The sequence below is a fragment of the Populus euphratica genome, unplaced genomic scaffold (assembly GCF_000495115.2).
Source record: "Populus euphratica unplaced genomic scaffold, PopEup_1.0 scaffold141.1, whole genome shotgun sequence".
Classification (NCBI taxonomy): domain Eukaryota; kingdom Viridiplantae; phylum Streptophyta; class Magnoliopsida; order Malpighiales; family Salicaceae; genus Populus; species Populus euphratica.
In genome coordinates, this window is record NW_011499971.1 from 284,009 (window position 1) to 299,548 (window position 15,540).

A 15,540-nucleotide genomic window follows, 5' to 3' on the forward strand; every position below is an offset into this window, starting at 1 on the left:
AGAATAAACAAATAAAAAAAATTAGCAAAGATCATAAAGCCCAATTAAAAAAAAAACCTCAACCTCAAAGAATAGAACAAAAAAATAATTCTCAACTGATACAATGTTAAAGGATAATATTAGAAAAAAAAATCAACTTAAAAGCTTTTCAAAAGTAAATCCGACCAAAAACAACAAATAAAAAGATACAAGATAACCTAAGTCATTTTAAAAATTTATAAAAAAACATAAAGAAAGCATATAAATAAAAAATAAAGCCTAATAACTAATTATATAAATGATAAATGATGAAATTGAAAAAAATATCAACTTAAAAAAAAAATACACCAAAAAAACTAAGACAAATCTTTTAAACCTGGATAAAGATCTCAAACTCGCAACCCATTAAATTTTAGTCCCATACTAAATCAAATAGCAAGTTCTCAACCAATTTAATATTGATTAGCCAAAGTAAATTAAACAAATAAAAAAATTCAAGAAAAATCGATTAGCCAAAGTAAATTAAACAAATAAATTTTTTTAAGAAAAATCGTGTTATTTTTAAAATCAATAAAAATTCTACAAAAAGCAAATAAATAAAATAATAAAACTTGATTTCTGATTGAATAAATATGAAAAGATGAAATTTAAAAAACATAAATTTAAAAAAATGAAAAAAATAAGCAAATTTAAGTGAACCTTTTAAGCCTGGATTAATTTTTAAAATTCACAGTTCATGAAATCCATATTTAAACTTAGTTAAAGAATTTTAATTCTTAATCATTGTAAAAAAGTTTGTCAAAGTAAAAAAGAAAAATAATAAAAAAAAAACAAGAATCGGATTTGTCAAGGAAAAGAAAAAGGTGAACAAGTCTTCAATTGAATTATGAAAAAGATAGCTTAAACAAAGAAAGTAAAAAAATTAAGAAAACTCTAGCTAATCTTACCTTTGATTGAATATTTAAAACTCAAAATTTATGAAATTTTAGAACAAAGTTCAATTGAATAGTTTTGTTCCCAACTAATTTAAAAAATTTATATAATTACTAAAAAATTAATAATAAAAAAGATATAATTTAATTGAAAAAAAAATTTAAAAGATGATCTGAAACAAAATAAATACTAAAAAATAAAAATTAAATTTAAAAAAATAAAAGGAGATGAAATAAAAAAATTAATTTAATAAATTATTAAAAAAAAAAAAATAAAAAATAAAAAGACATGAATTAAATGTCAAGAAATTGCCTTTTGAAGAGACTGGTCTGAAATAAGCTAGCATACAATTTGATGAGGATAAAGAAAGACGAAGAAGAAAACAGAAGGAGATTTGCGTCGAAATAAATAGCAATCATTTATCCCTCGTAAATAGATTTATATATAAATCTAATACTTATGCATCTTTTGATCTATAAATAAAGTACATTTCAAAATGATTATATCGAAATATTTTTTTCATTTTTTTATTGTCTTTTGTTTTCTCTTTTTATTTACTTTTTACTTTTTTTTTTATTTTAATTATTCATCTCTAGTTTTTTTTTAAGTATAATGTTTGTGATTTTTTATAATTTAAATTGTTTTATAATTTAACGCCATGTTTTTTAAAATATTAGAATAAGAGATGATAAATTCTATTAAGAGATTGTCTGGACAATAGTAAAAATTATTTTTTGAAGTATTTTTTAAAATAAATATTTTTTATTTTTTCGTATTAATATATTAAAATTATATATATATATATATATATATAATTAATTTTTAAAAAAGTAAATTTTTTCAAAACTCCAATTTAACCACATGCCAAACAACCCCCTGAGACCGTCACTCCCACTGGGAAACTGAGTCCAATCTTCAACTACGTTATTAAAAACCTCACACTCTTGGGAAATAAATCATAATCTCTGCAATTCCCCAGTTACCCTAACTTCCCATGGGAGACAGAGAGAGACTCACCGATCGCGACCGTGAAAGAGACCGCGACCGAGACCGAGACCGAGACCGAGAAAGACGCCGCGATAAAGAAGACCGCGACCGGGGCAGGTCCCGAAGCACCCGCTCTCCACCAGACCGCACGCGGTCCCGACCCAGGCGCTCTCGTTCTCGCTCTCCAGACCGGTCTCATAGATCTCACCGCCGCCACCGCCACCAGAGGACCCCATCCTCGTCACCGCCGCGAAAGCGACATCGACCCGAGAGCGATGACGATAGAGAGAGGGAAAAGCAAAGAGCGGCGGTTTTCGATTTTGTAGACGGGATAGCGAGAGAGCAATTAGAGAAGAACGAAAGTGATAATAATGATAATGGAATGGGAGAGGGTGGGGGTTTGATGGATGAGGATGAGATGGAGATGATGAAGAAATTAGGGATTCCAACGGGGTTTGATTCGACGAAAGGGAAGCCGGTACCTGGTGCGGATGTTAGTGGAGTTAGAGCCGTTACGAAACGGCAGCCTAGGCAGTATATGAATCGTAGAGGAGGGTTTAATAGGCCCTTGCCCCTGGAGCGGAATCGCTGATGCTGTTTTCGCAAGGTGAGGGATTTTAACTCATTTTCTGTTAGTTTAGGTTTTATTGATTTTCTGCTTTTTTGTTTCGTTTTCGAGGATTTTGCTGGAAGAATTGCTTGTTTATTTATTTTTTATCTATTACTTCAATTTGACTGGATTGGATAATGTAGTGATTCCTTTTATATGTTTCTAATGATCTATGAAATTTAAGTATTAAATACGCATATTGAATGATATTGTTGGATGTTGATCCTTGAGATATGGTTTTCCAACAGTGATGTGATCAATGGGGAGAGGGAGTTGAGTTTTGACATTGTGTTGCAATTTAGTTCTGATGACAACATACTAAGTTTGGATTTGGTTGGTTTGCTAAGATGGTTGTGCTACATTTTATTATATTTATATACGTATTTATTTATTTATTGTGGTAATGCCATATGAAAATATGAAAATTGAGCCAAGACTTTTATGGAAATAGTGAAAAGCTTGGTATTCTGAAGTGTGAACTGCTTGAGAGCTTGTGCATGTTATTCCTTCCCAGGTTCTTGGAATGGAAATTTCTTTTTTATCTGTATTCAATCGAGTATAATGTTATTGTTATTATGTTTTTTAGTGAAATTTTATTTTATCTTTTTTGAAGTGTAATCTGATATTGGCTTGTTTTTTTTTTTTCAAGTTGCAACCTTAAGTGAATGGTTTAGGTGCTGTTTGAGCTTGTTTATCTTAGATTTTTGAACATGTGGATGTCTTAATGACTGGTGGTATATATTTTGTTTCTTTTTTTACAAAATCTCCTGACATAATAATAAAAAGAGAGAAACTTGAAGCTGTTCTTGATTGAGTTTAATTGTTTATTGATTTATGGTCTTGATTAAGAAATATTAGTTCAAACTCGAATTGCTTTGTGAACTGGTAAATAAACGGAATCTCAATACTTAACAGAGAATGCTAGATTGAAGTTCAAATTTGCTTTAGTAGGCAATAATGAAATAATTTTCAGAATATCGAATGAAATATGGTTGTAGAGATGTATTTAGTTTGTGAATAGCTTTTTTCCCAATTGTTAATTGTCTTCTTCTCTCTCTCTCTGGACACAATGCAAATATTAGAGGAGCCTTTTCTTTTCTTATAACATATCATCAAGATTTTTGTTTTCGATAGGACATTTCATATCAAGTAGACATTAAGTTCCATTTTGATGAATTATGTTGGAATGAAAAAATTGACCTGTGATTGTTTTCTTTAGACAAGAGGCATGTTTGCTTAATATACATGGTAGTTAGATTTTAAGTGCTAATAGCATGGATGAAACATATAGTGGTTTTTAGTCTGTGTCTTATCACAATAAAACACTGCTAAATGAGTGGTTTTTTTCCTGAATAGCAACAACTCTGTTTTCCACTGCAATTTCTAATTCCAAACTCTGGCAGTCTTTGTTTCTCTTTGGCCTTGGCTCATATTCGTCTCAGCCCAACTACACCTGGTCCTTTCAAATTGAGCCATTTTTCTTATTTACTGCTTTAAGATCTTGTTTCCTCTTGTCGCACAACTTTATCTGCATTGTTGTTTTTTTATTATGCCCTATCAATGATTACCTGTTACTTTGTAAAAATAAAACAAAAAGAAAAAGAAACGAGTGTATTTGTCTCTTCGCCAATGTGGATGGTGTTATTAATTTATGTAGAGGAATGAATGCGCATTAATTTGCCTCTTTATCACATGTTTCCACTCATAAAGCACTTACCCCCACCTTTTCTTTGTACATTTTTGCATTCCTATGAACTTTGTGACAATGATTGCCACCTTTGACATACATTACAGCAAGAAAAAATTGATTAAGAATGAACATTTTACTGATTTTTTCTGCTGATCACTGTTTCTTTGTTTTTTCAGATTGCAAATATCTTCTAGCATGAGATGACTCAGCAGTGCTGTGATCATGCTTGTATTCCATCAGTAGGGCCTTGATGAAAGACCTTGTAAGACTCAAGTTTTTTGCTCTAGTTCTCTGCTCTACCATGAACTGAGATTTTTGTATGGACATAATGTGTTATTAATTACTGGTTCAGTAGTGCTTGGACTGGCTTGGTTTAGACCTTGCCTTTGTGATTGATCATCTCCAGTGGAGACATGTTTGCAAAATGAATTGATCCTATTATATGAATCTGTTAGACTTCAAAATATTGTTCTAACTGCCATTGCTTGTGACAGTGCAATGCCTTGAGGACCATAGTGACTTGTTGAGGCTGCTAATTCTATTTGTTTGTAGATATGGATGGTTTTCTGGTGAGAGCAATTGCAGGTCAGCATTCTGATGAATGAAGTCTTAGTGATGGAAATCATGTGGATATTTATTTTCTAATCATTTTACCACTTTTTGTCATTTACTTGGCTAGGTAATGGCTAGTATTGTGTGAGCATGAAGATGGGTTTTGAACCCAAGGCCCCAAATACCACACTGGTGAGGGTTTGGCACCTAAACTTGGTGCTTTTTTGGTTGTAGATCATGGTACAAATTGGTGACTGCATTCTTTCACCGAATTTACGACCTCTGAATAAAGATTTTGACAGTCTTTGAATCAATTTTAGTGTCCAGATGGTTAGTTAAGCAAGTTACATAATTTACTCCAGTTTGGTCTTCACGGAGTAGTTCACTTTGTAGCCGACGCTGCTGGAACTGGTGTTTGTCTGATCTGAAAAATGCAATTCCTGTCAATTTGGATTTTCTGATTGGTTTGAGCAGATTATCAGATATCTTCTAGGTCAATCATTCCTTTCAAAATTTTGCTATTGTTTCACTCTAGAGCATTCATATCGTTTTCGTGATGCTCCAGAAATCCAACTTTTCATTCCTCAACCTGTCGTGCTACTGGTGGAACTGGCAAAGGCCTCCAGCAGGTCAATTTCCCAGAAGGGTTGATAAGTGCCTTCTTGCCTAGTTCACTTTCTTTAGACTGGAAATGCCAAGGATAATAATAAGTAATGGATTGCATTGAGAAGGGGAGAGGGGATTGACTAGGCTTTGGAAATGGAGCCCTCTATGGCTGGGGGTTTTGAATACCATCTCTTTAGGTGTCAACCTCTCATGACCAATACGCCAAACTTGCAAGATAATGCTTAATAATGCTTTACAACATAGACAGTGGATTGATCTCTTTCTGTTCACTTTCTTTAGACATACCTTTTGTTTTGTTTTTTGTGTGTGCATATATATAGCCAAAGATAAAGATAATGAAAACTATATTTTAGTTCTATTTACTAGAAAATAGATTTTTTTAGAAAGTGAATTATTTTTTGATGTTTGATAGTGTAATGGAAAATAAGTTGGAAAATATTTTTCAGTATTTGGTTATGTCATGAAAAATAACTTATTAATGTTTTATTTTTTTCAAGTTTATTAAAATAATAAGAAATAAATTTTACGAATTAAAAAAGTTGAATGAAAATAAAATTAAAAAAATATAATTTTATAAATTATTTCAAATAAAATAAATAATAATTAAAATAATAAAGATTAAATTTAAAAAATAAAAATAAAATGAAAGATGAAGAAATTATAATAATAATAAATATTTTATAAATTATTTCAAATAAAATACGTAACAATTAAAAGAATGAGGATTAAATTTGATAAATAAAAATTTTTAATAAAAAAATAATTATTATAAAAATAAAGCTCAAAGTTAATATAAAAATTAAATTTTAAGAGAAGAAATTGAAAAATAAATATTCAAAATAAAATATATACAACAATTAAAAGTTTGAAGATTAAATTTGATATAATTAATAAATAATATGATATTTTTAAATTTTTTAGAAATATTTTTTTTAATTTTAAATTTTTTATAACTTCTGAAAAGTATTTTCTTTTTAAATTTTTTAGAAATATTTTTTTTGAAAAATAAGCCAAATTTTTCTTTAACTGAAAAGTGTTTTTCATTGATCAACTTTTTTAATGATAAATAATTACAGAAAAGTTTGGAAAGTGATTTTTCAGAAATCACTTTTTAAAAAATAAACATAGTCTCTGAAAAGACAAAAATTCAATGATACTACTTTCTTTTTTAAAAAAATATTTTAATTATTTCACTATATTTTTTGTTTTATTTTTTATATTTGATCAAATGAAAAATTATCCTTTAGTTAACTTATAATAATAATAATTTTTTTTTTTATAAAAATACCTCTTGATATCTTTTTTATATATATATTTTGGTTATTTTATTTTACTTTTAAAATCGTTGATTAATTTGAAACTAATGGTCTTCTAAAAAGACTTAAATGTCTATAATAGCTAATTAAGTTTTTCAAATGAGAGAGGCAAAATCATGAGCTCTGATAAATAGCGTTTTCACTCCCATGCTACAATGTGCTGGAATGTATTCTATTACTATTTTAGTTTTTAAAAGAATGAAGTTAGATGCCATAAAGATTAATTTGTGGATAGATTAATTTATTAAATCTGTAATTTAAGTTATAAAATAATAATAATTTTATAAAAAATAAATTAAAAAAATTAATTCTTAACAATAAAGTTAAACTTAAAAGAAAAAAAAACTCGATACAATTAAATTAACTTATCAAATTTATTATTTAAATGATGAGATTAAGATAATTATAAACTAAAAAAATAATAAAATTTAATTTCTAATAAATCTAATAATAAATAATAAAATTAAAATAAAAGGAAACAAACTTATATTGAAAAATATAAAATAAAATAAAAATATTATTTTGATAAATAATGCTGTATAAAGGGTGCAATAAAACTTTTTCTATGTTAATATAATTGAAATTAAAAGGTTAATTAAAAAATATAAAAAAATAATTTTGAATAACTCATTAAACCTATGATCTAAGTTATAAAATAAAAATAATTAAAAAATAAATTAAAATAAATCATAAAATCTAATTATTAATAAATCAAATGTTAAAATATAAAATTAAAAAAAATTAAAAAAAAATCAAGTCAACTGAATTAACTCATGAAATTAAAATTATTTTATCCATTTATTTTTATATCTATATTAAAATAAAATTTTTAAAAATAAAAATTTCTTAAATTAGCATAGATTGGTTGGTCATATAGGTTTGTGCCTGTCTGTATTGCCCATCTTGAATAAAAATAAGTTTTTTGATTCTGAAAAAACAACTACTAAATTAATCATAATAATTAAACTAAAATTAATTAAATATAAAAATTAAGAGGCTGGGGGAAATAATAACCTAGAGAGAAAAAAGAAAAGAAAAGGAATAAAACATTAAAAAATATGCATCTTAGCGTGACGAAGGTATAAGAAATTTAAACTTGCAAGTGCAGGTATCACACGTGCCCGCCACAACAAAAAATTAGGCCTATTGGCGCGTGTATCACGTGCCAAGATATTTAGACTTGCTGACAGGTCACGCATGTGAGAGATGCGCTTCCAGCTTTATATATATTTGTTCTGCCACCATGCTTAAAAAAAAAAAAAAACAGAAGAAAGAATAATAAACCTGAGCATTACGTCCACAAGCAACTCAACACGAAACAGCCGCACGTGGGAAGTCCATGGAAGGAGGAAAACCAGGGGTAATTCCTTCCCTGTTGCACCAAAACCATGGGCTAACCACATTCACTAGCGTTGATTTTATATTATTAAGAGCAATCAGTCCAACAAAAATATTATTATTTTAGTATCTCCACAAGCCAGCCGCCTAACTTACCTACTTCCCACCGTCTTTATTTGCAGAAACAAGAGGGATTAACAGTGGAGAAAGCAGAGCAAAAACCAGGTTCCTTGATACAGAAAACTGTGGCTGACCCAAACTAAGGCCTCAGTTGCTAGGTTTTTGAATGACAAAGGCCATGCACTGAGCCTGTCGCTTGTTGTCGAAAGCCAGGCAACGGATGTAAGCATCTGGATATGCCTTTTTGCACTCTTGGATTTCTTGGAGGACTTGAGAGGAGTCGGTGCATCCAAACATGGGGAGCTTCCACAATGTCCAGTACCTTCCATCGTAGTATCCTGGCATCCTGCTGTGCTCCCTGCGTACGCTTCCCACCTAACATTGAACATTAAATCACATAAAAAGAGGTTAAAATAAAGAATACCTATGCAATTAATACACAGATCAGATACATGTTGGGGAGAGAAGCTTAATCTTAGGCTGACCTCGTCGAATTCCAGGCAAGGGATCCATCCATTTTTCATCATGTAATCAATCTCCTTCGCAATTGAATCTTCAGAAAGAGGAGGCAGGTAGGACAGAGCCTCAAACTTTTTGTTGTTGATTGGATTCCATGTCTATTTGAGTAGCAAGTATTGCGTGCAAGTAATACCAAAAGACAAACATCAGATTAAATTAAGCAGTAATAGAAAAGTAAGCGGTGGTTGATGACATATATGTTTCAGTCATATTACCTTCATACAAAAAGTCTTAGAGCCATTGGACACAGTTCTGCTGCTCCGTGCAACAGAATTCTTGGTAGCAAACGGCTGCTTTGTGGGGAGTGCTCTTAAGCCATGATAAGCAGGAGCAACCACTGCAGGAGCTGCAAAGATTCCGGCAGACATTTTCTTTAAACTGTTTGCTAAGGGAGAACAGCAAAGAGATGTTGTCGTAGAAGTGGGAAAATTGATCAGCAGTATGGTTTTGGTAAGAGAAGCAGTTTGATAAAAGGACAAAAGAAGTTTGCTTCGGTGTTTGTGAGGTGATGTATGGATTGTTAAGGCTGTCGTCACAGGGAAGAGACAGTGATTAAAAGGAGACGGAGAGTTTTGTTAAGCCCTGCAGCTTTGCTTTCATCACCATTTCCTTCTTGTCCTGGCTGATGCACATACGGTATCAGGAAAAAGTTTGGGACCCACGTTGAGTTTCTGCAACCCCACTTGTGGACATCTTATAATAACCGACAGCTTACCCCCTGATCTTGGTTTAAGATCCAAAACTTGGAGCATCTCAAATAAAAAATAATTATTTAAAACAGTTAAATTGGTTACATAATTTTTTAAATAGGATAAATATAGTTTTTAAAAAAGTGCTTTAGAAAAAAAGCTAATTATATTTTAATATATTTAATTTATAATTATTATAACATTTTGATAAAATTTAATTAATTTGAAAAGTTATATTTTTAATTAATCAAATATTAAAAAATAAAATTAAAAAAAATCTAATTAAATCAACTTAGATGAACTTTTTAAATTTATAACAAAGATCATGAAATCATGATAATTTCATTAAAAAAAACATGTATTTAAAAAATAAAAAAAATTATTAAAAATAAAAATATTATTGCAATCAATATGTTTTGATATTTTTACAAGATATGTAGAAATAATATTTTTATGAAAAAAATATTAAAATAACATTTTATTGAGTTTTCTCTCTTAAAGAATGAAAAATTAAAAATTAAAATAAAATATATATTTTTTTAACTCTTTATCTAGCACCTGGTTGGAGTTGCTTGCCGTGCAAGCGAAACTGGATGGTTTAACTTGTTATTTACCATAAAGCTTATGCATCTGCATGGAAGGCATATATTGATCTTTACACAATAAAGCATCTATATTTTTTATTTTTTTATTTTAAAAAATTCAAAAAAAATCTCAAAAAATTTCAAAATTTTATGAACTGCAATTGCACAGCAGTACGAAAATGGCTGCCGAATTTATTACGGGCCATGTCAGTCAGAAAAAACTTTTGAACCATGTTGAGGACCTCATTGGATCACAACTCTCCCTAATGACTGTCATCATGAACCAGAACCCATTACATTATGCAAAGAGAAACATAATGCCCCACCTGCTTACCCTTCAGCAATATCTCCGCTTCCATAACTGTTCCATTGATCTAGAACTGTTCTCACATTTTATCTCCTGTCAAAGCTCGTTGTCTAAACTGCCAAGGTTCTAACTTCTAAACAGTAAAGTAAATCAACAAGTAACATTTTTGGGGAAATATTAATGAATGAGATGGATGCTATATTGTAAAAGGCAATGAATTCTGGCATTCTTACATCTCAAGAATGACAAATGCTGGTGATACATGTGAATGATGATGGTCTGGTGAAGAATGTTAATGGGGTCTAATTAAAGAATTACTGCTACACAGTCCCTTGGCGGGCTTTCGCGCAAGGACTTAATTTAACCTAGTCAAAGGTTGTCAATGCCAGAGCTTCATGCAGAACCCAGATGGCACAACAGATGATCTGCTGCTGGATATACATTCTGAAAAGGTGTCTACGATCTGTTCTGCGAGAGAAGCAGGATCTTCAATAAAAGTATCAACGAATGTCTTCACAACCCTTACATCTTGAGCTGTTGCTCTCAGGCCATACCAAGTCAAGAATTTCTGCCGGAAATTCTTCTCAATATGTCCTTCACACTCTAACCATCTGATGATCTTCACGTAATACTCAAAGTCCCTGTCTGAATGACCATTTGCCATACACTCCTCATCTCGCCACTCCCCACTTCTCTTCTTCGAATTGCTGCCATATTGGGGCTCCTCTCCTTTTCCAGACACTTTCACCATGTCTTTGTTGCTGGATTTGGACCTTCCATTTCTTCCTTGCCCATCCTTGAGCATTTCCAGCTTGCAGGGAGTAATGGGCAAGCCAGCTTCAGAGTTTCTCACAAATGGCACGCTTTCCATGGCAATTTGAACAGGGGTATCTGACCCATTATCTGTAATTATCTCCTCAATGATTTGGTTCTCTGACAAGCGCTTCTTATCAAGCATTTGCATATCAGAATTGAGCTTCGAGCTTACCATCTGTGTAGCATGTTCCACGTCTAGCAAGGGAATTGCATCTGCTAGGACGTCAGAGCTATTTAAAGCACCATTAGATTTGTTGGCAGAAACAATTTTATCAGTGTCCTTGGAATAAGAATGATAATTGTCTGCTCGGTTGACAGTCTGATCATTGCATGGTGGATTGTTATTTGTTTCATCCTCCACAGAGGATGGATTAGAGAAGCTGCTACAATTGGTATTTGGGCTTTGACTTCTTTCAACTATTGAATAGTTTGGGACTTCGTCCTGAGTAATGCCAGTCGAGCTGGTTGAGCACTGAACTTCACACATGCACAATTCTCTTACACCATTGAAAGGAACAACTTTAAAATGGTATTCTGTGGCTGGAGATAGACCTGCGACAACATATGTTGTGTTTGGTAAGAACAGTCTGCAAGTAGGTTCTGCTGGATAATCCAGATCATGACCATTACGATGCCACAAGGTATAACCAACAATATCATCAGTTGAAGAATCTTCAGAACTCAGAACCAAAGCAAGGGAAGTTGCAAGTACATCTTCAAAGTTGACTGTGACTGGAGCAATCATTTTTGAATCTGTAAGGGACATGAGAACACATAAAGGTCATTAAAACTTCCCCGAAAAGTCAATACCCTGAAAAACCAAAATGTTGGACAAAAGAAAATATATTTCCAACAACCTAACAACTTTCCATGATCGAAAGTACCCATGTGTCCATGATGCAATATGGAATCATCAGTCTTTAGATAAAAATCTAACTTTTTTCCAAAATCAAATATATTTTACATGTTTTACATGAAATGTGCTCCTCGGCACTGTTCTCTAATGCATTCTGTTTTAGAGAAGGTTGCTTCATTGTCCAATTAAACTAGTTTTTCTCAGTCAAAGAAATTCCTTTTGTCACAACATGAAAAAACCAAAATCCAATGATTACCTTGCATATTTGGATCAGGCAACGGATGCAAAATGGTGTTTGAAAGCATTCTGTCCAGTGTCTCCAAAGCTAAAGTGCAGAGTTTCTGAACCTCTGGTCCTGAAGAAAGCCTGTTGACAATACCTCTACCCATCTTTACAGGTAAGCCAATTAACGGACCCACTTCAGCTTCTAGCTTCTTTGCAGCTTCATCAACAATCTCATGAAGTTTTTGATACTTTTCAGTCCCATTCAGAAGTTTCTGACTCAAGGACACACGATAGCAAAGAATGTCCACCCTCCTGGTATCTTTAGCCATCATCAATTGTTTTCTCCAGCATCTGAATAAATTTTCAAGAGACCAAATCAATCAGTCCAATTTTCTTGTCAAATTCAGGAATTTATGTTTGTGTTAATATGGAAGTTTTATCACGTGCCATTCAAAATCAGATATTGGAAAGAAAAGACATGAAATATTGGGAACTATTCTATATTGTGATCTTCCAAAACTAGCGGTACATATGGTTGAAGGTTTGTTACTTGCTCTAAATTCATGGCAGTCATAATTCTCAGGTCGCATGAAGAATTTATTTATCAATGCCCCATGCACAAGAATCAGATACTATTGTGGATATTCATGCTGGGTAGAGCGGGTGGTATTATGCAAGAGAAATAATTTAACAGCTCCAATAACCAAAAAAAAAAAAAAGAGCTGTCTCAAGCTGTTCCTGCAACCAAAAATCAAATGACAACCTTCCCACAACCAGTAAAATGACCACTACCGCTATAAGGCATTAGCTTGCTAAAGATGACATGCATAACTGTATTTTTATTTTAGAGCTCTGATAATGGATGGTTGGGGGTGGCGCAAAGAAAAAATGATTAGACACTTTACTTTGCTATCAGATGTGACATGATACCCGCAAACTATTTCAACATAAGAATTCAGAATTTTCATTGATGAAGGAGAAGACACGGCATCAGGCTGAAAGTACTTGTCCCAAGAATACCAAAAGCCAACAATAAATGTATCAAAAGAGAAACACACCAACCAAATACAAATTCAGCACAATGCAAACGCCAGATTTGAAATGCAAACAAAATATGGGAGTAAATACCCTAGCAGATCGTTGACTTTCCCACAAGCAAAACAGCGGAAGCTCCCATCAAGTCTCCCATGATGTCCATCTTTCCCAATGCCAGAACTTTCATGTTTTAAGGCACAATCAAGATGGCATGACATGCAACATGCAACACCTTGAAAAGGAGGCTCTGAACTGCAAATTAACCACAGGCTGGGATCTTTGTTGTCATCATACTGATGACAGATACAACACGAACACCTCTTGCAAAATGTGTCATCTGGTCTTAAGATAGCTCTACATGCTGAGTTTTTGCAGTATACAGTATTGCCTTGATCACCGAGCCCATTGCTGGCTGCAAAATAGTTAAATGGAGTAGGTACTCGGGATGGGTTATCAGTTTTCCTCTGTCTTTTGGAAGCTCTATGAGTGGATGCAAGAGACGTTTCAGTCTCAAGGTCAGGTGAGGCCTCACAATCCCCAGATTGTTTTTCAGAGACAATTTTCAATAGGTGCTCTATGATTTTCAACTTTGTCAATCCTGTATATTTTCTTTCTTTACCCATCTCAGCACATAGGATCTGCAGAATCTCCTGACGGCTCCATGACTGTAGCCTTGCAGATGCACCTGGCCACTTTGATAATTGATAGACAAGTTCTCTCTTTTCGTTAATACTTAACTTGCTGCTTGTTGACGGATCAAGAGGGCCTCCTTTATAGCATGAAAAAGAAAAAAGAAATGCTTCAGGACAGACTTTAAATAATTTAAAAGAAGAATCAAAGAATCAGGAGACATGGTGTTATATTTGACGGGGAAAAGAGGGGGGGAGCTTCCTTTAACATTAAAGCATGCTTTACATTAGACAGCATTATAAATCTTAAATTAGCAGTAAATTTGAATCACTTTGACCCATTTGCTGTATATGTCAAAACGGAAGAACACAGGAGGAAATGATGATCTTAAATGAAAGGCAGCTTAACTAACCACTTGTAACCAGGATGAAGTCAACATGTTTCCATTAGTTAGAAGACTCATTTGAAAGCTTGATCTAAATTTCTTTTCCTTTCTCTAAATACATTTAAACAACTTGTTACCATTTTTCCATAAGTTACATCCAAACATACAAAAAACAAGTGGTTGACTTGCATTAAAAAATACATTTCAACTACATCAAATAATCCCAACAGTTTCACCAAGAATGCTCTGATCTAATAAATTAAAAATTCCCAATCATACATGCGTGAATCATAGAATCACACAAAACTTGATTTGACTATGAAATGCCTCTGCCCCTGGCCTTCCACAAAAGTCATTGCAGGAGTCGCTTCAAAAAATAGCGTGCCCGAAAGTGTAACAATCCATTATATAATATAAACTTGCTTCTTCAATACACAACAATCATACACAGTACGGATATATAAAATGCAGAGAAAGAAAAGAAAAGAGTTGCATTATAGAATCAAACAAAAAATGCAGTTTCACCCACCAAAATATATTTTTCATAAACGATAAAGAGACTGGTGATCACAAACTCAACAACGGCTATTAATCAACATTCATAAAGCAATATTTTTTTGGCACAAACAAAAAACACAAGAAACGCTAATCGATACCCAAATCCTAAAAACGAAAATAACAATATTTCAGCAGAATGATCACGATGAAAATTACAAATCCACGGCAAGATTTTAACTTTAGCCCGTGAATAAACATCAGAAAAGAGAAACATTCAATGGTTGACATCATAAATCTCCCCCCAATCCAAAAAAAAACCAAAACCCAAGAGAAACAATCAAATCAAACACAATCAAATCAAAACACAATAAAACTTACCCTCAAAAGGCAAATCCATTGCAGAATTATGAAAGAACAAAAACCCACTTAGCACATCACATTACCACCTTAACCCCGACCTGCAAAACAGAGAGAATTCCTAACACCCCATCACATAAAACAAAACTGGCCAGTACACAAATAAAGGAGAAAAGAAACTTTGTATATACAATAAATAACAAACCCATATAGAAGAAAAAAAAAGAAGAGAAATTTATGCCTTTGTTTTGTAACATAGAGCGAAAAGGAGGGGGGGAAGGGGATAAGAGATACCCAAAGAAAGGGCACTTGGGAATTCGACCACAGCTGTCATCCATGTCTTTAGAGTCCCAAGGCCAACAGTGTCATCATATTCAATGTGGTGACATAGTGGCCTGTTTCTTCAGCCTTTTTTTTTTTTTAGTTTAATGCTACTCTTGTTTACAGCAATTTATCGTCATTTCTACATCGTCTATTTCGTGTTTCT

At 32.4% G+C, this 15,540-nt stretch overlaps 3 protein-coding genes across 8 annotated transcripts; 1 reads left to right on the forward strand and 2 right to left on the reverse strand.

Moving 5' to 3' along the window:
* Positions 1-1,775: 1,775 nt before the first annotated feature.
* LOC105139272 (U4/U6.U5 small nuclear ribonucleoprotein) lies at positions 1,776-5,280 on the forward strand. Of its 3 annotated transcripts, none has more exons than XR_844945.1 (4): positions 1,776-2,506; positions 4,376-4,461; positions 4,694-4,784; positions 4,879-5,280. XR_844945.1 is itself a non-coding variant. In XM_011045648.1 (2 exons), the coding sequence occupies exon 1, from the start codon at positions 1,907-1,909 to the stop codon at positions 2,489-2,491; it is 585 nt and encodes a 194-aa protein (XP_011043950.1). In that variant the 5' UTR covers positions 1,776-1,906; the 3' UTR covers positions 2,492-2,506; positions 4,376-4,663. The 3 variants fall into 3 exon arrangements, 1 of the variants encoding a protein (XP_011043950.1); XR_844946.1 differs by having other exon boundaries at positions 4,752-4,784; XM_011045648.1 differs by lacking the exons at positions 4,694-4,784; positions 4,879-5,280 and having other exon boundaries at positions 4,376-4,663.
* Positions 5,281-8,124: 2,844 nt separating this feature from the next.
* LOC105139274 (ribulose bisphosphate carboxylase small chain clone 512-like) lies at positions 8,125-9,284 on the reverse strand. The gene is made up of 3 exons (XM_011045649.1): positions 8,887-9,284; positions 8,638-8,769; positions 8,125-8,527 (listed from the first exon to the last, which is right to left on the reverse strand). Exons 1-3 carry the CDS (start codon positions 9,037-9,039, stop codon positions 8,300-8,302), a joined length of 513 nt encoding a protein of 170 aa, XP_011043951.1. The 5' UTR covers positions 9,040-9,284; the 3' UTR covers positions 8,125-8,299.
* Positions 9,285-10,414: 1,130 nt separating this feature from the next.
* LOC105139275 (VIN3-like protein 2) lies at positions 10,415-15,410 on the reverse strand. Of its 4 annotated transcripts, none has more exons than XM_011045652.1 (5): positions 15,295-15,410; positions 15,075-15,154; positions 13,277-13,952; positions 12,180-12,499; positions 10,415-11,820 (listed from the first exon to the last, which is right to left on the reverse strand). In XM_011045652.1, exons 2-5 carry the CDS (start codon positions 15,091-15,093, stop codon positions 10,631-10,633), a joined length of 2,205 nt encoding a protein of 734 aa, XP_011043954.1. In that variant the 5' UTR covers positions 15,094-15,154; positions 15,295-15,410; the 3' UTR covers positions 10,415-10,630. The 4 variants fall into 4 exon arrangements, with proteins under 4 accessions (XP_011043954.1, XP_011043953.1, XP_011043955.1 ...); XM_011045651.1 differs by having other exon boundaries at positions 15,348-15,397; XM_011045653.1 differs by having other exon boundaries at positions 15,075-15,174; positions 15,348-15,372.
* Between the last annotated feature and the right edge of the window lie 130 nt (positions 15,411-15,540).